Consider the following 24,670-nt stretch of genomic DNA (forward strand, 5'->3'; position numbering starts at 1 on the left):
TTGTGCATGAGCAGGAAACAGTCTCAAAGCAGTGAGCCCCCTCCCCCCACTGAATGCACATGCGTGTGCCCCCAGCCTGCATGGAGAAGGAACAAGTGAAAGAGAAATTATGAGTAATTCTTAAACATATTGGGGAGACTCCCAGCATGCTCTAGCCCATGAAACTACAGCAAATCTGAACCTCTCCCTTCTCTCCTGCACCTGTACTAAAACCGGGCCTCTCACCAGGCCCTCACAGTTTGCTCAAACACACACCTACTGGAGAAACAAATTCTGTCTTGATCGGGGGGCCATCTCCCCCACTGAACCCCCCGACTTCATTAAAGCTGGGTCTGGCTTGTTCACTGTTGTGCTGTCTCAGGTAGACACTCAGTAAGTACTTATTCATGAATGAATGCATCCGAGCTTCTCTGGCCTCACGAAGAGGCCATCCATGACAGGTGAAGATGTCTCTTGTGGGTTTTGAGGAGTGAGGGACTGACGGCTTGAGGTTTCCGGTTGCCCTCTCGCTAGAGGAATTCCCTCCAACATAAGACATGAAAAGAAACTTCTAAGTATTAGAAGGAGAAGAGAAAATCGGTATTTGTGAGAGGCTGGTGATCTGCCTCAGTGATGGTCACCCAGGGGTTGACATCTGGCCATGTCTGGAGACAACGTTTGTCACAGTGAGGGTGAGAGGGCTGGCTGCCACTGACATCTCATGCATGAAGGGCAGGACGGCCGCCAAACATCCCACAGGGCACAGGACAGCCCCTCAGCCCCGACTGACCCAGCCCAAAATGTCACTGGCGCTGAGGTTGGCATAGCATGAATTACAGGAGGACAGACTCCCGGCCCGAGAGGAGGGGGGCTCTGTCCAGTGAGGTGCACACAGCCCTGATTTGTGAAGAGGTTTTAGCTAGCGTGTTGGTGCAAAGAATGAGGTTTCCTCTCATCGGGCAGAACGAGCGCCCTGTCTGAGGGCTCCTGGGAAGGGCCACCAGAACCAGGAGATAGGGCTGTGCCACTCAGCTGCTCTGGGGTCTGAGAGGCTTGACTCAACTTCCAGGGGCTGACGGTGCCTGTCGTGAGCGAAAGTGTGTGTGCATGGGCTGACTCGGACTGTCCAGCTTCTCTTCTAGAGCGCCGGCGAGCGGCCTCGTGAGCATTACCATACGCTGACAGCATGTCTCCTGTTTTTGTCCAGACACCAGTTCTAGAGTTTCAGAGCCGCTTCGCAGCACCTTTCCTGACATGCATTCAGACTCAGCCAGCAAAGACCTGCCCGGACGCATTCTGTTGGATATAGACAACGATACAGAAAGCACCGCCCTGTGAAGAAAGCCCCGCCCCCTGCCCCGCCCCCTTCCACTGTGGAGCCCGGAACCGGGCAGGTGCATGGTTCTCTCCGCAGCCCAAACAGTGAAGAGCTTTCCGTGAAGGGAAGAAGGTCTGGCATGCAGGCCTTTGCCTTCCCACAGCCTCAGGAGAAGGTGGAGGCTGACACTTTAAGCTGAATGATCTGTGTCTTTGAAGAAGTTGGTTTTCTTTACACGGGAAAGAAATCATGCCAAAAATTTTTTTAAAAAAAATTTTAAAAAGAAAGAGAAAAAAAGAAAAAAGAAGTACCTAGAATGGAAGGAGTATTACTGCCGAGACGCGCCTAGGAAGCTTTGTCACTGCCGTCGAGGCAGGTGGCACAAAAGGCAATTTGGAATGAAGAAGAAGTAGTGCGTGAACAATCTATTTAATAAAATACATTTGCATTATGCAAATCGCCTACTTCCTGCTACTTGGACTTTCATTCTTATATATTAGGAGGGAGGTTCTTCTCCTTCACTATTGCTGCAGAATCCTTTTGTATGAAGTATGGTCGTCCCTCCCCGACCCTCTCCAAACCGTGAGCATTGATGGTGACTGCTGGATCTGTCACCTCAGCAAGCTGGATGTGACTTGTGCCTTGTTGGATCGCCAGAATGTAGAAGGAAATGTACTGTTCTTTTTTTTTTTTTTTTAAACAATGTAATTGCTACTTGATAAGGACCCGAACATTATTCTAGTTTCATGTTTAATTTGAATTAAATATATTCTGTGGTTTATATGAAAACTTTATAATTCTTGGAAGCAAAACTGTGGCGTGTGTGTGTGTGTGTGTGTGTGTATGCATGCGCACGCGCACCTATTGTCACCTCACCAAACAGAATTTGGCTGAGACCTCAAAGATCCCTGGGCCCCCAAAGTGCTTCTTGCACTTAATAATGTCAGTGAAAATATATATACCTATAAACCCACTTCCCCCTGTATCTTAAATTTATTTTTGCTGAAGGCCGACTCTTCCTCTCTTCCTCCTCAGACGCCATCCCCCTGCCCCAGACTGCAGATCGGGCTCCCTATAAAGACCAAGGGTGTTGGTATCGGTTGCTCATTGGCCTTGAGCCCCCTCTCCAGGGAGGCCACTGCCCAGGCAACTCTGTGGCACCTTGGACCTGCTCCCTCTACAGCTCTGGTGCTCAGGAGGAGAGCAAGATGCCATGCTTGCCAAGGAGATGGTGTGGGTGCCCGGGGACCAGGAAGGTCCGTGCTGGACATTCTCCCCAGAGTGGCACACATGTTTTGTTATTGATGGTTCCAAAACACAACACAGACCTTCTCTATTTGAAGAGAAGTTTCAGTTTTCATTCTCCTTCATTTATTAAAATCTCCCAACCCCAACAGCTCCAATCTAAAGAAAAACGGTGATCATTTGATTTTTGTCTGCGTGTCAAAGGTAAATACCAAACCAAGGCTACTGCCCATCTTCTTGAATGGGCAAGGCCCAGAGTGGGGCACGGAGGCCAGCTTGTGTTCAGAGCCGTAACCGCATCATGATGGAAGCATCTCCAAGGTCCCACAGAGAGGTGATTACCCCTGCTGGGACAGTCACCACCTCACTGTCCCATTCTGGCACAAATACCATCAGAAAGGAGAGGTTTTATAATGTGAACTCTAAGTGGCCATCCCTGGTCATCAGGAGGGTGCTGATGTCCAGGAAGCTGCTGCTGAGTGTCTGGTCCCCTAGAGCTTTCCTCACTGTGACACTTGCTTCTCGTTATGATATCTGGGAAGTAGACCAGAGGGGGTGCCCTAGAATCTTGTGCTTTAAGAAAATCGGAGAAAACTGTGTGTACTTCCCAAGTGCTGGCATTGACTATTTTTCCGCTTAATTCCCACAAGGCTGCTTCCCCTCAAACAAGTGGCCAGAGGGATGGGCATTTCCACAGCAAATCTCTACTGGCCGAGGGGCTGTGGGGCTTTGGACCTGAAGAGCGGCCAGCCCTGTTCCCTGCAGCCCCAGCCGTCCACCTTTCTCCATTCTGGGCTCTGCTGGGGTCTGCCCAGGCTGTGTCTGCCATGTGCACGGCTAAGGTCAAGGGCAGGCTCACAGAGCCAGCCCTGATGCCATCTTTGGGGTAGCCCTGCGCCTTGGCCTGTGATTCCAGTCCTGGGATAAAGCCACTCCTTCGCCCAAAGTCAGCAGGAGTGGAAGGCGAGTGGTGGCCTGTGGGTCCCATTCCCTGTACTCGGAAGGTGAGCCGGGCAAGTTCAAACGCTAGTGCGCTCGGCCCTGGCGAGGGGTCTGCTGCCAGGCTGGGAGGTCTAGTGGGTCTCTTCGCTTGTTTATCCCTCTGAATTCCCCCTTGGTGTTGCACAATAGACAAGAAGACTGAACAGAAGAGAAGAGGTAGCTTTGACACTTTTCTCCCCCACCTTCTGACCCCCATTCCCTTTTAAGAAAAGCACTAAATGTCACGTTGAAAATGAACTCCTTTGAAGCCTCACAGTACACAAACAAAGCTTTATTATTTATTCCCTTTCATTACAAAAACAGGGCTCGGACAACAGACTGGACCCCTGGGTTCACCCCCACATTAAGCAAAGTAGCCCCAGAGAAAAATGGCGCAGCTTACACAGACAATGAGGTTGATGTCCAGAAGGGTTTTTACAAGGGGATTTTCTTCCAAGGAAGCTATGACCGGTTCCACGGTGCTTGGGGGTTCCTGGCCCAGGCTCTCCATTCCACAGAGCCACAAGATGGCTCGCATCACTTTGGACTGCTTTGGGGTCGTGTCACCTAAAAGAACCCAAATGAAGGTCAGAAGGGAACAGAGGGGCCGACCAGCTGTGTTCTGTGCCCAGTGAGAAATATTTCCCATACCTTTTCTGGGAAGTATTCATGAGGACCTTAATCTTCATGAGTACCTTTCATCATTTTCAGATGAAAAGACGGAGCCTCATTTGACTAAGTTGGGTGAAGCCGCACAGCTGGTAAGCGGTAGCAGAGGTGGGTTTAGAAGCCACATCTGTCTGATTCCCTCCTCTCTATCACACCGTCTGCCAGGAGGCCCAAGGCAGGGAAGGGCACTCTTGTGGAAAACTATTTCCCCATTTAGAGCTGGGGCTGCAAGCTCCATGGCCTTTAGGGCTAGTCACGTGGTCAGGACAAAACACTTTGCTTATTAAACTTGTCAAAATATGAACCAGAAAAGATTCTCTCATTTTTCTTGTAACACATGGCCTTCTGGATCTATCCTTGGACTTCCATCATTAGGTTGACATGGATTCATAGCCGCAGAATGTTTGTCTGTACATGTATATTGACAGATGTAAAAGGCCACATGTGATGGTAAATGACAGCCCACGGCTGCAGGGTCATGGCGCAATAGGGATGGGTGGGGACCTTGGCTCACTGAAGGGCACAGCCCAGTCTGAGGGGCCGGCTTTCCAAGCTCTGGACAACGTTAGTCATGCAGACATGGGGGCCCAGAGTTGTTACACCTTCCCATGTTTCAAAAGGAGATGGAAATCTGGCATTTTATGTGAAATCTCCCAAGTTTTCAATGTCGGCTCACCTTTTATTGAAATGGTAGGTGGACTACACCACAGTATGTCTACAGGCTGCCAGTTTGAAACCAGCAATTTAGAGAAAGCCAATAGCATTCCAGCCTGCCTGGCAGGATCTCATGGGGACTAAGGGAGCTGTGTTGTATCAAGGCACTCAACACCCACTTGCTGTTACTATTCTCCACTGAGCTTCTGTTGAAAGTTAGAGCAGACATGGGGAGTCAGGGGATGCTAACATTCCAAGTACACCCCTCTTCTGGCTTGTGATTTGGTAGAAGTATCTCTCCTTAAACACCTCATGCTTCTTGGGTTTCCACTGTAACCGAGGAGAGGCAACTCACAGCTGTGGGGTTTGGATATGTTTTCTTGAACAATCTCCAACTGGATGTTTGTGATGCTGGCCTCTGGGGTCCCATTCTGAGAGACAGTAAGGGGCTGGGGAGTTGCTGGTGGCACCTGTTCCTTCTGGACCATGGGGTCATGACGAGTAAACCAGGTCAGGCGGCTTATCTAAGGAGCAAAGATGGATCAGATTAGGGTTCCCTGCTCCACCCCATGTTGGGCCTCCCGTGTGAGAATGCCCACCATGACACTGTACCTCCAAGCTCCAGCTCCCTGCGCTCTGCACAGTCAGTGGACATTTCCCCCCACAAAATGGACATTTCCCTGGCTTGCTTTCTTCAGCAGCGCTAATTCTGTTGGGATCTCACCCTCCTTCATTCTGGCATCCCAGAGCTTAACCCTAGCCTGGGGCTTTTGGAGGACTCCCCCCATGCCTTCATTGTGCATTTCTCTAGCCATGGAGACTGAACTGGTTCATGGGTAAACATGTGTCGAGCTAACTGCATCAATGGGAATCGGGAACCCTGCCGGAAATGCTGGGACAAATGTGTTTCTGCTTTTGCTTAATGAGTATAAGAAAAGATAAAATCCCTGGAAACTGCCAGTCCCAGATGGCACCTGAAAATTGAGGCAGAAATGAAGGATGGATTTGGTCCTCCATCCCAAATCAAGCTGTCCCTTAAAGCCCAATCCTGGATATTCCAGCTTCTTGAACAATCAAACCCTCTTCATTGAGGCCAGTTTGGGTCAGTTTTCTGTCACTTGCAGCCAAGGGTCTCAGTGGTCATACAGTATCAAACCCAAACATACCATCTCCTTGGAGGGCGACTCTGTGAACCAGCTCACACTGGACACGGTGATCAGAGTCACTGCAGACAGAACCATGGAGAAATAGAGGTAGTGGACATCCTTCACCACAGCGGGGCGGTCATCTGGCTGGTCACACCGAGGTTGCGGGTAAATGAAGTCCAGGACCAGCCGAATCAAGCCTAGGAGAAGGCCCAAGATCAGACCTGAGAAGGCCCCCTGCAAATCAGAGCAAGGCCATCTTAGAGACATCCAGGGTTACAGGGCAGCCAACCTGGGCCTCTGCAGACCTCAAAAAGCCATTTCTAAGAGTTTGCCTTTCTAGGGATGGTTGAGGTAGGAGTCAGTAATTTAAAAAGGATTGGAGCTCCTTATCTGTTTATCTTTCACACATAACTAATTATTGATGTGTAATATACTCATCCTTGTAAATTTAGCTTCTCTGTTTCATGACACAGTGCATCAAACAGAACCCCCGTGGTTGCTCTTCAAAGGCCAGCTGGCCCCCTTCCCACACCTCCATCCCCAGAACTCATCCTCTGGAACACCACCCATGTCATTAAGACATCCTCATGGGTGGTGCTTATCCAGAGCTACCTTTTCATTGGTCCGTTTCCAGAAACATCCCATGATGAAGACCACGGCCACAGGCGGCTGCAGGTAGGAGCTAATGGACTGGATGTAAATGAAGAGCTGGCCTCCCTGGCTGGCTTGGACTATGGGGATCCAGAGGATGGAGACCAGCACCAGCAGCAACACAAACACCCTAGTGCCAGGTGGAGAGAGCCCCTCGTTAGCATATTGCTCCCGGAAATACTTCCTGCTCTCTCTCTCTCTTTACTGTTTTATTGAGGTAGAATTTACATACCACAAGATTCACCTATTCTAAGAGTAGAATCCCATAACTCCAGGCAACAATTTATCCTTTATCTATTCCTGTTTCTATGGGTTTGCCTTTTCTGGACATTTCATAGAAACAGGATTCAACAACATGTGGTCTTTGGCAGCCAGTTTCCTCCACGTGGCGTGCTTTTGGGGTTCATCCACACATCATATGTAATCACGGTATGTCATTCATTCTTTTTTTTTTTAATTAAGATTATTTATTTATTTATTTGAGAGAAAGAGAGACAGTGAGAGAGAGCATGAGCGAGGAGTAGGTCAGAGGGAGAAGCAGACTCCCCATGGAGCTGGGAGCCCAATGCGGGACTCGATCCCAGGACTCCGGGATCATGACCTGAGCCGAAGGCAGTCGTCCAACCAACTGAGCCACCCAGGTGTCCATGTCATTCATTCTTATTGTTGAAAAACACTCCATTGAATGGATCTACCATGACACACCACTGTTTATCCTGCAGTGGTCAGTGGATACTTGTGTTGTCTCTACTTTTGTCCTCTTATAAACAAAAGCTACTGTGAATATTTGTGTTTGAGTTTTTATGTATTTCTGGGAATGCAATCTTTATGTAGACATATGTTTTCATTTCTGGGAGTGCAACTGCTCAGTCATATGATAAGCTGTATGTTTAATTTTTTTAAAAGGTGCCAAACTGTTTTGAATGGTTGAACCATTTTACATTCCCGCTGGCAGAGTTAGGAAGGTTCCAACTTCTCTATCTCCTTGTCTGTCTTTCTGATTATAGCCATTCTAGTGGGCATGTCATGGTATCTCCTTATAGTTTTCTAGGATTACAATTTCATTTTGTAGATCATTTTAGATCACGAGTCTTTGTCAGCTACGTGGCTTGCAAATAGTTTCTCCTTATCTGTAGATAAGGAGAAACGGCTTGTCTTCTCATTTCCTTAATGGTGTCTTTTTTTTAAATTTATTTTTATTCTTTAATTATCTTTAGCCAGAGAGGCAGGCAGAGAGAGAGAGGAGGAAGCAGGCTCCCCACCGAGCAGAGAGCCCGATGCGGGGCTCGATCCCAGGACCCTGGGATCATGACCTGAGTCAAAGGCAGAGGCCTTAATCCACCCACTGAGCCACCCAGACGCCCCAATTTTGAAGTGAAAAAGTTTTAGCTTTTGATGAAGTCTAATGGATTTGTTTCTTTTCCTTTATAAGTTATGTTCATGCTGTCAGACCTAAGAACTCTTTCCCTAACTCAAAGCTGAGACAGTCCTTGGGGGCCCCAAGATGCTTATTAGCATGTATTTTACATAAGATTTGCATACCATCCATTTTGGTCCCTTTTGTTCCTCCCATTAGATTTCAGGACCTTACAGAAGCCTTGGTAGGAAAACCTTCCCCACACCACTACCCTGCCCAGTCCCCAGAACCTCTTCCTCCCGTTTACCTGGCTAACTAACTCCTATTCATCTCTCAGGCCCCATCCACTCCAGGCTGGAGACTCCTTTGAATCTCTACATCTCCTGGCTTCTCCTCATGGCACTCACTGGGGTTGTAGTTTCCGTTTAATTAACCTCTCTCTTTAATTATCTTTAGCTTTGTGAGAGCAGAAAACTGAATCTTTGCTTTGGGTCTAGCCACCCGGCACATAGTAGGTGCTCAGTGAACATCTCTTGAACGAGTGCCTTATTCGTACATAGAGTCCTAATGAACCTCACCTTTGCCCTCAGAGGAGGCTGAGCCTCCAGCATGAGTGGCTGGTCAGTGTTTGCCTCTGAGTTGCCTCAGCTTTCTCCTTCCTGGGTTTCTAAACTGTTCACTCTCCTTCCCCAGTCCCACTCAGTGCAACCTTACCTGCCTACAATCATGAGCTCTTTCTCTGATGCCCGAGGCCGGATGTGCTTCCAGAGGTCCATGGTGAAGATGGTGCTGGCACTATTAAAGATGGAGGTGAGGGAGGACATGAGCGCCGCCACCATCACAGCCATCATGAGCCCACGGAGCCCTGGGGGCAAAAGGGAGGTCTATGGGCTCAGGCTTTTCCTGCTAACTGCCCCTGCCTCCACTCAGGACCCCGTTACCCCAGGCCCATGGTGCCAACCGATCTCCCAGTAGGTGCCACTGGGAGGAGGCAGAACTTGGGGTGGGAGCGAGCTATAAGGAGGGACCGGGGGCTGGAGGGGGACCATAATCAGGACCTGGGTTTTATCGGAGGCCTCTGGCTCTGGGGCTCAGTCCCTCAGCCCAGAGCGCATTTGCTCCTGCTGCCTTCCCATCCTGCCCTTCCCTCAGATCAGGGCCCAGTCAAGGTCTTCCTTTCTGGGCACTCCAGGGGACTCCATCCAGGGGCGAGTGGCCATTACCTGTGGGCAGGAGTTCCAGCACAAGTTTGGGATATGCGATGTCAGAGCAGCCGGAGGGGTTGCTACAGACCTTCAGGCAGGTCTCTGGATCTGCACAAGCCACTTGATCTGCGGAAGAAACAAGGTGCAGAGTGAGCAGACAGACCCTCTGAGCCCAGGCCAAGCCACAACATGGCCTGACGCAGGCCCACGCCAGGAGACAGGATGACTATCTATATGCGTACAGCTCGGTGAAATAAAAAAAGATCCCAGACTTCACAAACCATTACCTTCTTACTTAGCCTTGCCCTATCTGTAAAATGGGACAACAACGTATGCCTACTTGGTACGATTATCCTGGGGGTTGGCTGAGATGACGTATGTAACGTGCTTGGCCCAGAAGCCACTACGTAGGAAGCACTGAATACATTTCAGCTGTTATGACTGTCACCCTAATAAAGCTGAGACACCTCGTGGCCATTCTCTACAATGTCCCTCATCAGGAAGCATCCCCTGATCCCCACAAAGGGACACATGCCATTCACATCTTGCCTACAGTTCCTCCAGTGCACTGGAGAATGCCATTTCCCCCACATGGGATGATTATTTTCCAAATCCCTCTCTCCCCTAGCTCCTCCAGAGCTGTTCTCCTTTTAGGCTCCTAACAACCCAGCTATGCCAGTTGGATGTCCCTGTCTTCCTCTTCCTGTGTTTCTGTATCGGGTCTTTGCTCTCCTGAACAGAATTCTGCTGTTCTGGCGTAAATCCACTCAGCCTTTCTGGCACCTGGAGTTCTTCATCTCCTCGTATAACGATGAAAACATCCCAAGCATACAGGCCTAGGCCTCTTGCTTGGAGTCCAGAGTGTGTGACAGAGCAGATGCTCAACAGATTTCTGAGGGACAGAGGCTAGCTATCACTGTGCTCCTGAATGAGGGAAGAGATTACTTTCACTGTTGCACAGACGAAGAACCAAGATCAGGGACCTGAGTATAAATATCCAGCAAGGTCATGTCAGAGGCAAAGTCGAAACCCAGGTCTCCTGACTTCCAATCCAATTTTTCAGAGAACACCAAGAGAGTAGCTGCTTTTCTGTAATGAGTCTGACAGGCACCCCACCCAAGGCTTCATCCTGGCCACTGGGACCTTCAGAACTCTGTATGGTCTCAAAGGTTTGGCACCTGTGTCTGAACAATACCTTTCTCGTCACCTTCTGATTTCTTCAGCTCCTGATATCTGAGCTAACCAGCGCTCCTCACCAACAACCCAATGCCTGCCCAATACCACTCACCCCAGCTGGGTCAATGATTATCTCTCAAGTCTCCTCCACCAGGTGGACTGAGAAATAACTCCCATAAATCCCACCGGGGCCCCATCTACTCAATCCAAAGTCTTCAGTCCTTGCTCCTCATTTTGAAGGGTGATGGGCTGTCTGTCCACCCATCTTGAACTTCAGCTCACAAGTGAATGTGAACCCCTCCACTGCTCATGCTTAACTTCCTGCCCGGTTCCAGTGCAATATCAATGTCACAATGACCATTTAACTGAGACCTCAAATGTAGATGTTTGATCGTATCTCCACATGAGCTTGTATACTTAGTCTCTATATTTTTACCTGCTAATTTAATAAATGTAAACACTTAAAGGACACCACAATTTTAAAATGCAATATTGTTCTATCTTCATTTTCTTTTTAATGTAATGGAAGACCTAAGCAATGGATACAGCCCTGGGCCCCTTCATCCACTTGGGAAGTCCACCGGCAAACCGGTCATCATAAAATTTCTCCAGGCATTGTTATGTCTTCCCAAAGGCTGGCACCCCTCACCTCACTAATATCCACCAATGGGTTCTGTGGCCACAATTAATAATATAGTTGCTACAGAACAGAGGTAGATGCCCCCAAAGCTCTGGTTCAAACCTCAGACAAAATTAAGACTACAGACCAAAACTGGTATTTGAAGAGAAGTCCTGAGTAGAAACAATCTTGAGAAAAATGCTTTTGACAGGTCAAAGTTCCTGGCTTTTTATGGCTCTTCCAAGAAGCCTTAAAAGAAGATAAGGGAAAAGTTTCATCCCCGTGCTTAGAATGTTGTAAGAAGCCTCCCAGTCAGGCAAAGGTCTTATTTACATTCAGATTATATGGGCTTTACCTTTTTTTGTCCAAAGGCTCCTCTTTTTTTCTTTTTTTTTTTTTTAAAGATATATTTACTTTAGAGACAGAGGTCAATCCCAGGACCCTGAGACCATGACCTGAAACCAAGAGTCAGTTGCCTGACCAGTTGAGCCACCCAGGCACCCCCCAAAGCTCTCCTCTTCAAGGTACACTGAGAAAAAGCAAGACTCTCCCTGGGATTTTTAATTAACTACATAGTTTAACCTTTGGTTGTTAAGCTTAGGTTGGTTAACCTTCCAGACATGCACCCTCCAACCATGAAATGTGACAGACACAGTTTACAAAGCATGTTTGTGGCAGTTGTTCTTGTCTGTTCAGCTTAAAGAATATATTCATTCAGGGTGCCTGGGTGGCTCAGTCCGTTAAGCATCCTATTCTTGATGTCAGCTCAGGTCTTGATCTCAAAGTTGTGAGTTCAAGCCCCACACTGCACGCCATGCTGGGCATGGAGCTTACTTAAAGAAAATAAAAAGAATATATTCATCCTAAGGATAATTAGTTGGCTCAGTTAAGCTTACAACTGAAACCAACAGCCTTATCGGTCATTAACCCACCATTGGGTAACAACCACCCATCTGTCTTGGGTTAATTAATCAACCATTTCATATATGGTGTGGGTTCTCATATCAGTCCCTCTGATAGTTGGCATAAAGGATGCTTCTGGCAAGGTCCCATCCAAACAACATTGTTGTATTCTTCACAACTCCAGGGGAAAGAGATGTTATTACACCTATTTTAAGGACAAGTAAATTGAGGCCCAGAGAGGTGAAAACGCTTCCCCAAATCAAATAGCGAGTAAATATCATGATGAGGTCTCATACCCTGAGTGTATTCCAGAGCTCAGATGGGGACGATTGGGTTTGTAAATGGGTACACTTCTAGACTTGCATTTTATTGTTTGAGGGTGGTTTTGCTTCTCTCTTAATTTCCACTATGGTTTCTTTCAAAGTGTGTGCCATTTCTCAGATGGATAAGTGGAAGAAGGTGTTCTTCAGGCTCATTACATCTCAGGATTAGAGCATCCTTTTGGGTGGCTTCTGGACCCAACTGAAGATTCAGGGGGTAGCTGGAAGAGCAGACACAGGGGGAGACATGGAGATAGGAAGGTAGAATGCATTGGCCTGGAGGCTGGCACTTCAGGCAAGGGCTTCTCAGTCTTCTGGGGAGCTTGTCAAAAACAGACCGCTGGGCCCAAACCTCAGGAGATTCTGATTCAGTAGGTCTCGGACAGGGCCTGAAAGTTTGCATTTCTAACAAGTTCTAAGGTGACATCGCTGCTGCAGGACTGGGGAACTACAAGAAGGACTTGTCCAGGTCTTCAAACATACCATGCCGACCTCACCTTCTCCAACCTACTTCACTCTCAAATTCCTTTCACTTTTGTTAGTACTATATGCTAGAGTGTTTTGATTTATATCTTATGTTGCTTCTTCATGAGTACCAGACTCATCTGTTACATTCAAAAGTCCTTAGAGACATAGAACATGGCATTGTTTCACTTAATCATGATTGCTGATTGATGAGCTATTAAGAATGATGATCAAGGGGACACCTAGGTGGCTCAGTAGTTTAAACATCTGCCTTCAGCTTTGGTCATGATCCTGGGGTCCTGGGATCGAGCCCCATGTCAGGCTCCCTGCTCAGTGGGGAATCTGCTTCTCCTTCTCCCTCTGCACCTCCCTTTGCTGGTGCGCTCTTTCTATCTAATAAATAAATTAATTAAATCTTAAAAACAAAGTATAATTGTCAAGGTGTTGTGATTGATCTTCCAGACACTGACCCAAAGCTTAAGGTGTAATTTGCTAAGGCAGACAATAGCATGATTAAGAGCTGGGCTTTGGAGGCAGATGCAGCTGGGTTCCAATCCCAGCCCACCGAGCACTAGCCAGGTTAACTTTCGGCAAGTCACTTAACCTAGGAGGGGTCTAGATTGCTCCTCTTTATCCCCAACATCCTACCCATCATTAATCTTGTTGTATCCACTCTGAAATGTACTTTGAAACTACCCAGGGCGCCTGGGGGACTCAGTCGGCTAAGCTTCTGACTCCTTATTTCAGCTCGGGTCATGAACTCAAGCTCACGAGATCTAGCCCCACACCAGGCTCTCTGCTGGGCATGGAGCCTGCTTAAGACTCGTTCTCTTTCCCTCTGCCCCTCCCCACCAAAAGAAAAAAAGAAATCCCCCATATGGATCAACTGTTGGCTCACAATCAATGGATGTCACATTTACTTATTTCTTCTCTTTGTGTGTCTCCTCTCCACTAGAATGTGAGACCCACAACAGCAGGATACTGTTGGTATTAAGGATCCCCAGGTCTCCCAGATTAAGGCCTCGTAGTTCACTGGCTCTCAGTTTCTTCGATGGATGCATGGAAGAATAAATGAGTGGATGAAGTTCAGTTTCCTCATCTGTAAATGAAAAGAGCCCTAACACAACCTACCTTATAAGGTTGTTTTGAGGAATAAATGAAATAATACATAAAATAAGAATAAACACTTCTATAGTGCTTACCTCATGCCAAGAACTGCTTTAAGCCTTATGAAGGATTATTCCCATTTTATGAGGGAGGGAACAGAGGCAAGTGGCTTTCCAAGGTCACACGGCTAGGAAGTGACAGAGCCAGAATTCTGGCTGCAACATTCAAACCAGAGTCCATATTCAGAAATACCACACTGTAAGACTCTTGTCATGATGAAGGTATGTTGTTTAAAGCCAGTTCTTTGTTCATATATCAAGCCTCACCCAAAGCTGTGTATTTTCCATTAAGTCACCACAAATCCCAAATCCCAGTTCTCACTCTGACCTGGCTTTTCTCAAGTCTTGGGCACCTTTCCTGGAACCAGGACCAGTGACTCTGGGTTCTTCATGCCCTCTGGGCTGGAGAAGGGGGAAGCACAGAGTCTAGCACGAGCAGAGCAACCCCCGTTTTCCTCCCCCAATTCTTTTCTCCTAGGCTTATTGTCCTAAATTATTTTGACAAAACTTCTGGGCCATCCTGTCCTTTCTTTACCTCAGCATGACATCGTGTAGGATAAAGTGCAGGGGAGAGATCACTCGGCCTTACATTCCCCTTTGAATTAATAACAGCCTTGGTGGTGGGCACCTGGGTGGCTCAGTCAATTAAGCGGCTGCCTTCAGCTCAGGTCATGATCCCAGGGTCCAGGGATCGAGCCCCGCATTGGGCTCCTTGCTCAGCGGGAGGCCTGCTTCTCCCTCTCCCTGCTGCTCTGCCTACTTGTGTTCTCTCTCTCTCTGTCAAATAAATAAATAAAATCTAAAAAGAAATAAATGACAGCCTTGGTGGATATGGGAGGAAAGCTCACTGATTCAGAAAAAGAGGAGCTTTCTTCCCTACAGATCAGCAGTTCCTGACATCACAGTGACTCCCAATAATACCCTTCCCCCAGTCCTGTTTACCCACACAGAGCAAATCTCATCACTTTACCGCACTAAAAATTCTAAGGTAAATATTCTAGAGGCTTTGACATCCCTGGTTTTTGTTAAGTACCCCCAAAGGGGTTCCAGTGGGCCAAAATAACCAAACAACTGAGCTGAAATGAAGTACCAAAAAGCGTAAGAGGAACTTTCATATTAGTCTTTGGGAAACTGACATCTGGAACTACAAGATCTTAGCCTGTAGTTTGTGGCTTCAAAAATACATTTCAGGGGGTGCCTGTGTGGCTCAGTGGGTTAAAGCCTCTGCCTTCGGCTCAGGTCATGATCCCAGGGTCCTGAGATTGAGCCCCACACGGGGCTCTCTGCTCAGCAGGGAGCCTGCCTCCTCCTCTCTCTGACTGCCTCTCTGCCTACTTGTAATCTCTGTCTGTCAAATAAATAAATAAAATCTTTAAAAAAAATACATTTCAGGCAAGGCCCCAGATGGGTCTCCTCTCTACTGGCCTGGGACATCTACTAGACATTCCTGTTGAACCCCTTTGGGAAACAGTGTAGAGTCAGATATCTGGATGGAGATACCTCAGCCAAATCACAATGCGGGACTCCAGTCCCAATCTCTGATGGCAGTCATATGTTTAGAATACTTCACAGAGTCTGTGACTCAAAGACAGATAATCTCTTCTCCCCACTGTCTTCTCACCTGGGAAGAGGACACGACTGACCATTCCAGGGAACACCATCATGAAAAGAGGCAGCACCTTCAGGTAGGCAGCCATCAGAGAGCCTCCTTTGGCATGGGATAGGTTCTTGGCAGCCAGAGACCGCTGAACAATCACCTGGAAAACAGTGGGGTGGTTGGAGGATGAAGTGGCTAAGTGTGCAAAGCTTGTTGGTAGGCATCATGGACTTAGAATCTTGGTTTGTCTAGCTTCTCTTCGAGGAAACTTTCCTATTCCCAATCCCTGTGCTCCAGTTGAGGAAGCTAAGAACCCTGTTCCATCCCCTCCCTACGTCTTTATCCTGGAGTTGGACTTGGCCGATTTGATTTCTACATAGAGTTTCTCTGCTTCTCTGGCTACCATGACCAGTTGAGGAAAAGTATGAATCCAAGGTGGGTCAATTACAACTTTCCATGGAACTTCTTCCTAGAAGAGGCAAAGGAAATAAGCACCTTAACACCAACAGTCTCCATTAGAATTGCCAACTATGAGAGGGGCTTAGAACACTGGCTGCACCTCCACCACTCTACTGGGGAAAATCCCTTAAAATTAAAGTTATCTTGGGATGCCTGGATGGCTCAGTCATTTGAGCATCTGCCTTCAGCTCAGTTCATGATCAAGCCCCACATCAAGGCTCCCTGCTCAGTGGGGAGTCTGCTTCTCCCTCTCTGCCCCTCCTCCCACTCATGCTCTCTCTTTCTCTATCTCAAATTAGATTTTTAAAATATGTATCAAATAAAAAAAACATTACCTATTCAAAAGGAATAACTTGTTCCAGAGTGTTTTCTAAGTAGATCCCCCCCAAATCCTCCTCCAGTCTTCAGATTGAATCTACATGAGCCCAGAACTTTCTCTATTTTCTTAGGCTTTGAGTGTTGAAGCATCTGGGTAAGGTCAGAGGCCCCGTGACAAGCTTTGACAAGCAGGACAAATCTGGGACTCTTCCCATTTTTTTTTTTTTTGACAGTGGACACTAGTTTTCCTAGAGTCCTGCTCCTTCTTTGAAACCCACACCCTGTCCACACAGCTACATTATCATCTTGGGCACAGTTGCCTGATCCAAGGGTAGGCACCTGACTTATACTAGACCCTTCAACAGGATTTTTGGATTGGGCCTTGGGAAGATGCCAGCATCTTTCCTGTTAGTCTGCAGTGAAACAGTGAAGGTGTAAAGACGGCTGATGGAGAGGGAAACCAGAGTATGTTCCAGCAGTTTCTGAAGGCTCATTCAACTTCCTGCTGTTTGTATTCCCTGAGCTAATACATCCTCCACCCTTCCCCTGAGATAGTTTGTTTGATTGATTGATTGATTTTTTTTGTCTATCACTTGCAACCAAGTGTACCCTGACAGGCACAATTACTTTTGTTTGGATGCCATAAGTGAAAGACTCACTAAAATGTGAGATTGGCTTATGTGAGGAAAGGTGGGGAGCATGGAACTGAGAAGTTAGACATCCTTGTTTAGAGGTTGGTTCAATGGGGCACCTGAGAGTGGCACAGTTGGTTGAGCCTCTAACTCTTGGTTTTGGCTCAGGTCGTGATCTCAGGGTTGTGAGATTGAGCCCTGTATTGGGCTCCCTGCTCAGTGTGGAGTCTGCTGGAGTTTCTCTCTCTCCCTCTCTCTCTGCCCCTCCCCACCCCATGCTTGTTCTCTCTCTCCCTCTCAAATACACAAGTAAATATTTAAAAAAAATTTATAGAAGTTGGTTTAACTGTTACATGTTATTTCTCAGAACTCCATTTACCTACTGAGCCTTTCTAGAACACTTTGGAATGTGGTCGTAGAATGTGAAGATATTAGGGTCTACAGAAGACGTCTTGTTGCTTTAGTAAGGTGCTCAAAGAGGCATGCAGGCTTCAATCCTAGCCCACCCCTCTGGAGCAGAGAGGAAAGCATTTACAGCTTTGGAAAATAAAGCCCTTTCTACTGGAGATCCAAAACTGTGACCAAAAAGAATTCTGGCTTTTAGTTCCCATGATGTGGAGAATACAAGCATTAATTTAAGAGGCAGGTGAGGAAGTTTGAAGATATCTGCGCCCCTTGAAAACCCAGGTGCCTGGGGAGGAAGGAGTCCCCCTGTAGGACAACTCCCTGGCCCAAGTAATGGAACCACAGTTCAAGAGGGATGGTATGAAAAAGAATTAATTCATGTAGAATGGTTAGACCAGGGACTGGCCACATTACACCAGCAGTAAATGTTTAAGTGTTACCATGATTGTCCGTTGTTAACTTATCTTTTCAGCCTCTCACATTTCAACGGATGATATATTTGCTGGATTTGAAACCTGACCAAGTATAAACAGGTATGCAACAAAATTATACCTATCGGGGCGCATGGGTGTCTCAGTGGGTTAAGCCTCTGCCTTCGGCTCAGGTCATGATTCCAGGATCCTGGGATGGAGCCCCGCAGCGGGCTCTCTGCTCGGCGGGGAGCCTGCTTCCCCTTCTCTCTCTGCCTGCCTCTCTGCCTACTTGTGATCTCTGTCAAATAAATAAATATAACCTTAAAAAAAATTGACACCTATCTCCCTGCCCACGAGTATCCACTCTTTGTTTTACCTGCATCCACCTGGAGCTGCTTCACGCAGATATAAGAAATGCAAATATTGCTTCTAGCCTTCCCCCCTTTAACACAAAAGGGCTTATTATACATGTTGGCTATTGCCTCCATTGCAAATGTTCCCCAACTATCAGAGCGAGCCCTTTTCTTTTTTGAGGCCTGTTTTTCCAAGGGTCACTCCTCAGTCCCATCTCCCCTTGCCACCCTATTTTATTTATTTTTCAAAATGCTTTATATATTTTATTTATGTAATCTCTTTACCCAAGGTGGGGCTTGAACTCACAATCCCAAGATCAAGAGTTGCATGCTCCACTGAATGAGCCAGCCCAGGACCCTGCCACCCTATTTTAAGCTGCATTCCTACCTTCTCAACCCCTCTTTCCCTACCCTGCTTTTAAGAAAATGACATTTATTACCTTTCATTATTCCATATAATTTTCTTACTGTCTGTCTACCCTCCACTAGAAGAAGGTGAGCTCCAAGGGAGACAAGAGCCCTGTCTGGTTTATTACTCATGATTTCCAAGTGTCCGGTACAAAGAGGATACCTAGTGAGTATTTGTTGAGTAAATGATATTGGATACCAATTTTAATCTCCATTTAAAATGTATCATCTCTTGCTTACTGGATCTTTCCAGACATTAGCAAGATATATTAAGAATTCCCCTTTGCAGGGGCGCCTGGGTGGCTTAGTCAGTTAAGCATCAAACTCTTGCTTTTCAGCTCAGGTCATGATCTCAGGATGTTGAGATCAAGCCTCACGTCAGGCTCTGCGCTGAGCACAGAGTCTGCTTGTGAATGTCTCCCTCTGCATCACACCCCCTGCGTGCTCTCTCTCTCTCTCTCCCTTTCTAAATAAATAAGTAAATCTTTAAAAACAAACCAAAAACAGTTTCCCTTTGCAAATATTAGTAGCCCTGGATTTGCCACTACATGAACAAGTTCAAGAAGTAAAATAATGTAGAATAATAGAAAGGAAGGAGTAGTTGAGCTTGGGGGGGCGGGGGGAGAGGGAAGGGGAATACAAACAAGAGAAGAGATGAAGGAAACCAGCCCAGCCTCTAGCCCCACAAAGAAAGAAGCATCCTGGAGGGTGCTCCCTCATCAGATGCCCTGTACCTGATCCGTGCACCAGTACCAGAGGGACGGGATGGACATTCCAAGTAGGATCCCCGGCCACGGGAGATCAGATGTCAGAGGGTCTCGGAAAATATGGAAGGCATCTTCTCGAGGCAGTCCGCAGCTGTTATTTTCACTCCGGTTGCTAGCCACGGCTAAGAAGTACTTCTCCTTCAGGCCTTCCATCCCGCCCACTGCAGCAAAACCTAAAATGCAGAGGAAGCCCGAATTTGCCAGAAACTCAGAGCAAGCCACAGCAAGGGTAAGGGGATGGCTGGATGGGTGACATCCTACTTAGAGCAGAGCAGACAAGGAAAGTTAGTCACCTTCTTTTGATGCCTCTGGTAGTGACTATGTATTGCTTCTAAGAATATTAATAACCAATGCATAATACAAAATATACAGGATTATAAAGGAAGCCATACATATTAAGGCAGTCATCAAAACACTAAAACTGTGGCTTAGTAGTTATTTGCTCCTTTAAACAGTAAGACCTAGCAGTAGGTCTAGTAACTAGTTACTTATTTTTAAGTAATCTCTGTGCCCAACATGGGGCTCAAACTCACAAGGTTGAGATCAAGTATCACACACTACACCGTCCGAGCCAGCCAGGCTCCCTTGTAATAACAATTTTTAAAAAAAGATTTTTGCTTATTTATTTGACACACACATAGAGATAGTGAAAGAGAACACAAGCAGAGAGAGTGGCCGGCAGGAGAGGGAGGAGCAGGCTCCCCACTGAGCAGGGAGCATCATACTCCATCCCAGGACCCTAGGATCACAGCCTGAGCCCAAAGCAGACCTGTAACAACTGAGCCATTCAAGCACCCCTCATTCCTGCCTCCCCACTTGTGCTCTCTCTCTCTCTCTCAAATAAATAAATAAAATCTTAAAAAAAAAAAGAAATATATACTATTCAAACACTGGTAATCAAGAAAAAAAGACAGTCTCTTCAATAAATGGTGCTGGGAAAATTGGATAGCTATGTACAGAAGAATGAAACTAGACCATTCTCTCACACCATACACAAAGATAAACTCGAAATGGATAAAAGACCTCAAAATGAGGCAGGAATCTATCAAAATCCTAGAGGAGAACATAGGCAGTAACCTCTTGACATTGGACCCAGCAACTTCTTTCAAGACATGTCTCCAAAGGCAAAGGAAACAAAAGTGAAAATGAACTTTTGGGATTTCATCCAGATCAAAAGATTCTGCACAGTAAAGGAAACAGTCAACAAAAAAAGATGCAACCCACGGAATGGGAGAAGATATTCCCAAATGACACTACAGACAAAGGGCTGATATCCAAGACCTATAAAGAACCCCTTAAACTCAACACCCAAAAAACAGATAATCACTTCAAAAAATGTGCAGAAGACATGAACAGACACTTTTCCAAAGAAAACATGCAAATGGCTAACAGACACATGAAAAAATGTTCATCATTGGGGCACCTGGGTGGCTCGGTGGGTTAAAGCCTCTGCCTTTGGCTCGGTCCTGGGATCGAGCCCCACATCGGGCTCTCTGCTCAGCAGGGAGCCTGCTTCCTCCTCTCTCTGACTGCCTCTCTGTCTACTTGTAACCTCTGTCTGTCAAATAAATAAATAAAATCTTCAAAAAAAATGTTCATCATCATTAGCCATCAGGGAGATTCAAATCAAAACCTCATTGAAATATCACCTTACATCAGTTAGAATGAACAAAATTAACAGGACAGGAAACAACTAGTGTTAGAGAGGATGTGGAGAAAGGGGAACCCTCTTACACTGTTGGTGGGAATGCAAGTTGGTGCAGCCACTTTGGAAAACAGTGTGGAGGTTCCTCAAAAATTAGAAATAGAGCTACCCTGTGACCCTGCAATTGCACTACTGTGTATTTACTCCAACGATACAGATGTAGTAAAAAGAAGGGCCATTTGCACCACAATTTTCATACAGCAATGGCTACAGTCACCAAACTGGAAAGAGCCAAGATGCCCTTCAACAGATGAATGAATAAAGAAGATATGGTCCATATATACAATGGGGTATTATGCCTCCCTCAGAAAGGATGAACACCCAACTTTTGTATCAACATGGATGGGACTGGAGGAGATTATGCCGAGAGAAATAAGTCAAGCAGAGAAAGTCAGTTTTCATATGGTTTCACTTCCTTGTGGAGCATTAGGAATAACATGGCAGACATTAGGAGAAGGAAATGAAATGTGAATTGGGGTAAATCAGAGTGGGAGAAGAAGCAGGAGAGACTATGGACTCTGAGAAACAAACTGAGGGTTTTGGAAGGAGGGGAGTGGGAGGATGGGTGATCCTGGTGGTGGGTATTAAGGAGGGCACGTACTGCATGGAGCACTGGGTGTGGTGCACAAACAATGAATCTTGGAACACTGAAAAGGTAAGAAAATTAAACAAAAAAAAAAGAAAGTAAGTAAGTAAGTTTGGGGATTTGAATCAGAAAAAAAAAAAAAGAAAGAAAGAAAAGAAAAAGAAAAAGAAAAAGCTGGAGAGGCTAAATTAATACCAGGCAAAGGAGACCCTGGAATAAAGAATACAACCAGGGATAAAGAGGGACATCACATAATGATAAAGAAATTGAATCACTAAGAATGTATAACACTCCTAAATACGTATTCACCTAACAGTAGAGCTTCAAAGTAAATGATGCAAAGACTAGTGGACAAATCGACAACTATCATTGGAAATGTCAGTACCCCTTTTGTAATCATCGATAGAGAAAATAGATGAAAAAAGTAATAAAGATAGAGTATTGAACATTGTCAACCCTCTTGACCTAATTGGTACTGATAACACAGTATAGCCAACAGCAGCATACTCTTTTCAAGGACATATGGAATGTTCATGAAGTCAGGCAAAGTCTCGGGGCCACAAAACAAACCTCAACAAATTAACAAGAAACAATATCATATAAAATTTATTCTATGGCTGTAGTGGAATTAATTAAAAATCGATAACAGAAATATACCTGAAAAATATCCAAGGGCTTAATTGTCTCTGTTTGTGGAACACAGGAATTATACAGAGGAAACCTTGAAGACTCCACCAAAAATTGTTAGAAGCAATAAACGAATTCAGTAAAGTTGCAGGTACAAAATCAATATACAAAAATCAGTTACATTTCTATACACAAATGGAAGGAGACATTTAAATAAACAATCATACTTATGATTGCATCAAAAAGGCTAAAATACTTAGGAATGAAAACTATAAAACATGGATGAAAAAATGAAGAAAGCACAAATAAATGGGCAGATATTCTGTGTTCATAGGTTGGAAGAATATTGTTAAAATATCCACACTACTCAATATGATCTATGGATTTTTTTTTTCAAGTAAGTGCCATGCTCCAAGTAAGGCTTGCACTCATCCCCCTGAGATCAAGAATCACAACCTCCAGGGACTTAGCCAGCCAGATGCCCCTCAATCTATAGATTCAGTGCAATCCCTATTAAATTCCGATGACATTTTTTACAGAAACAGAAAAAAAATCATTCTAAAATTCATCTGGAACCACAAAAGCCCCAAATAGCCAGAACCACATTGAGGAAGAAAAACAAAGCGGAAGGCCTCACACTTCCTGATTTCAAACTATATTATGAAGCTGTAGAAATCAAAACAGATGGTGTTGGCATAAAAAGACACATAGATGACTGGGACAGAACTGAGGGCACAGAAATAAATGCACACATAATTGGTCAATTAGATAACAAACATCTAATAGATACAGCAGATTGGTGAGGACTACTGGGGGCCGGTCTGCAAACTCTTTCCTGCCTGACCATAAGAATTAAGTAATGGAACTTCTGCATCTGGAACCCATCCTTTTATGGAGAAAGATCTAGAGGTTTGGCTAAGAATAATAGACCCTGGGCAGATCTATATTGGTTCTCTCTTGCCTCTGAAAACCTGTTTTAAGTAGCTCATGTGGCCCTGGAAGGCTCAAAGCTTTGGTATTTAGGACAGCAGCATTTCACGTATCTGTTACTCATCTGTATGTCCTCTTTACACACAGGACACCAGTGAAGCGTTTCTTCTTCTAAGGTTCTGAAACACTTCTTGGTAAAGTTAGTAATAAGCCTTTTCTGTTCATGTTGTGAAACAATTATTCCATGATTACTCCGAAGTCTTATTTGTAAAGATGAAAAGAACAGAAATAAAATGGAAACCGTGCAGAAAGACACCCTTTTAAGGTACTCTTGTTTATATCCTTCTACTCCTGTTCCTAGACAATTCCTGAGTCTGTCTGTATTTTACATGCCTTTAGTACTTATGAGGAACTGGTTAGGCGATGTAAAATGTCTCTCAGTCTGGACTTCTGATGGTTCTTCTAATGAAGCTGAGGTTATGTCTTGTCGACAAACATGGCACAGAGGATACATTGTACCCTCCTCCCCATATCAGGAGTTATACGGTATCAATGGCTCATTCCTGGTGATCATTTAGCTACAGTGGTGTGAGCTAGGTTGCTCCCGTGGAGAGTGGCTACTTTTCCCTTTTCAATTAATAGTTTGGGCATGATAATTGAGGCCATACAAAGATCCTGTGTCTTCATGAACTTTCACCTGCCAACTTGAGAATTTATCATTTGATCTTGCCTGCAGATCACTGTGATGTCCTCATGGTGATTTTCTAGCTCTCCCTCTGTCTGTACTTATTCACTGGAATTCTTCTGTAAGGAACAGCTGTGCCTTTGCCCCTCTTATTTATTTATTTATTATTTTTTAAAAAATATTTTATTTATTTATTTGATAGAGATCACAAGTAGGCAGAGGCAGGCAGAGAGAGAAGGGGAGGAAGCAGGCTCCCTGCTGAGCAGAAAGCCCGGTGCAGGGCTCAATCCCAGGACCCTGAGATCCTGACCTGAGCTGAAGGTCGAGGCTTAACCCACTGAGCCACCCAGGTACCCCAACCTCTCTTATTTATTAGTCACTTTTCCATATCAACATTGGAAGAACTATTTATTTTTACTTAAAAACAGTAAATGTCGAGGCACCTGGGTAGTTCATCTGGTTAAGAAGCTGACTCTTGATTTTAGCTCAGGTCATGATCTTGGGGTTGTGGGATGGAGCTCCACGTGGGGCTCCTTGCTCAGTGTGGGGGGGAATGTCTGCTGGAGAGTCTTTCTTCTTCTTTTTTTTTTTTTTAAGATTTTATTTATTTATTTGAAAGACAGAGATCACAAGTAGGCAGAAAGGCAGGCAGAGAGAGGAAGGCAAGCAGGTTCCCTGCTGAGCAGAGAGCCCGATGTGGGGCTCCATCCCAGGACCCTGGGATCATGACCTGAGCTGAAGGCAGAGGCCTCAACCCACTGAGCCACCCAGGTGCCCCGAGATTCGTTCTTCTTATGCCCTCTCCTCCCCCTCCCCCTAAAATAAATAAATCTTAAAAAAAAAAAAAAAAACCAGTAAGTTTCCATAAGCCAAGTTCTCTTCCAGCTAAAATAACATGCCTGAAGGAAGTTCCCCATGACAGGAATGCC

The 24,670-nt window shown here is 45.8% G+C and overlaps 2 protein-coding genes across 10 annotated transcripts in view; one reads left to right on the forward strand and one right to left on the reverse strand.

Moving 5' to 3' along the window:
* Positions 1–2,078, forward strand: part of ARHGAP17 (Rho GTPase activating protein 17) — an 84,692-nt gene extending 82,614 nt beyond the window's left edge. For 3 of the 5 annotated variants that reach the window (XR_009407015.1, XM_059415158.1, XM_059415159.1), the window contains one exon: positions 1,187–1,275. Coding sequence is in view for 2 of the 5 variants with exons in the window: in XM_059415157.1 (XP_059271140.1) it covers positions 1,187–1,317 (131 nt within the window). In the remaining 3 variants the exon portion in view is untranslated. Of the gene's footprint in view, positions 1–1,186 lie in introns of all 5 variants that reach the window. The other 2 variants (XM_059415157.1, XM_059415160.1) reach the window with 1 other exon arrangement.
* A 1,722-nt stretch (positions 2,079–3,800) lies between these two features.
* SLC5A11 (solute carrier family 5 member 11) overlaps positions 3,801–24,670 on the reverse strand; it is a 42,278-nt gene continuing 21,408 nt past the window's right edge. For 4 of the 5 annotated variants that reach the window (XM_059415162.1, XM_059415163.1, XM_059415161.1 and 1 more), the window contains 8 exons: positions 19,176–19,381; positions 15,478–15,613; positions 9,226–9,333; positions 8,717–8,867; positions 6,607–6,775; positions 6,013–6,228; positions 5,202–5,370; positions 3,801–4,090 (listed from right to left, as the gene is read on the reverse strand). In XM_059415162.1, the coding sequence (XP_059271145.1) occupies positions 3,888–4,090; positions 5,202–5,370; positions 6,013–6,228; positions 6,607–6,775; positions 8,717–8,867; positions 9,226–9,333; positions 15,478–15,613; positions 19,176–19,381 (1,358 nt within the window). In that variant the 3' untranslated portion in view covers positions 3,801–3,887. Of the gene's footprint in view, positions 4,091–5,201; positions 5,371–6,012; positions 6,229–6,606; positions 6,776–8,716; positions 8,868–9,225; positions 9,334–15,477; positions 15,614–19,175; positions 19,382–24,670 lie in introns of those variants that run through there. The other variant, XM_059415166.1, reaches the window with a different exon arrangement.

Source organism: Mustela nigripes, chromosome 11 (assembly GCF_022355385.1).
Source record: "Mustela nigripes isolate SB6536 chromosome 11, MUSNIG.SB6536, whole genome shotgun sequence".
In the NCBI taxonomy this organism is placed as follows: Eukaryota; Metazoa; Chordata; class Mammalia; order Carnivora; family Mustelidae; genus Mustela; species Mustela nigripes.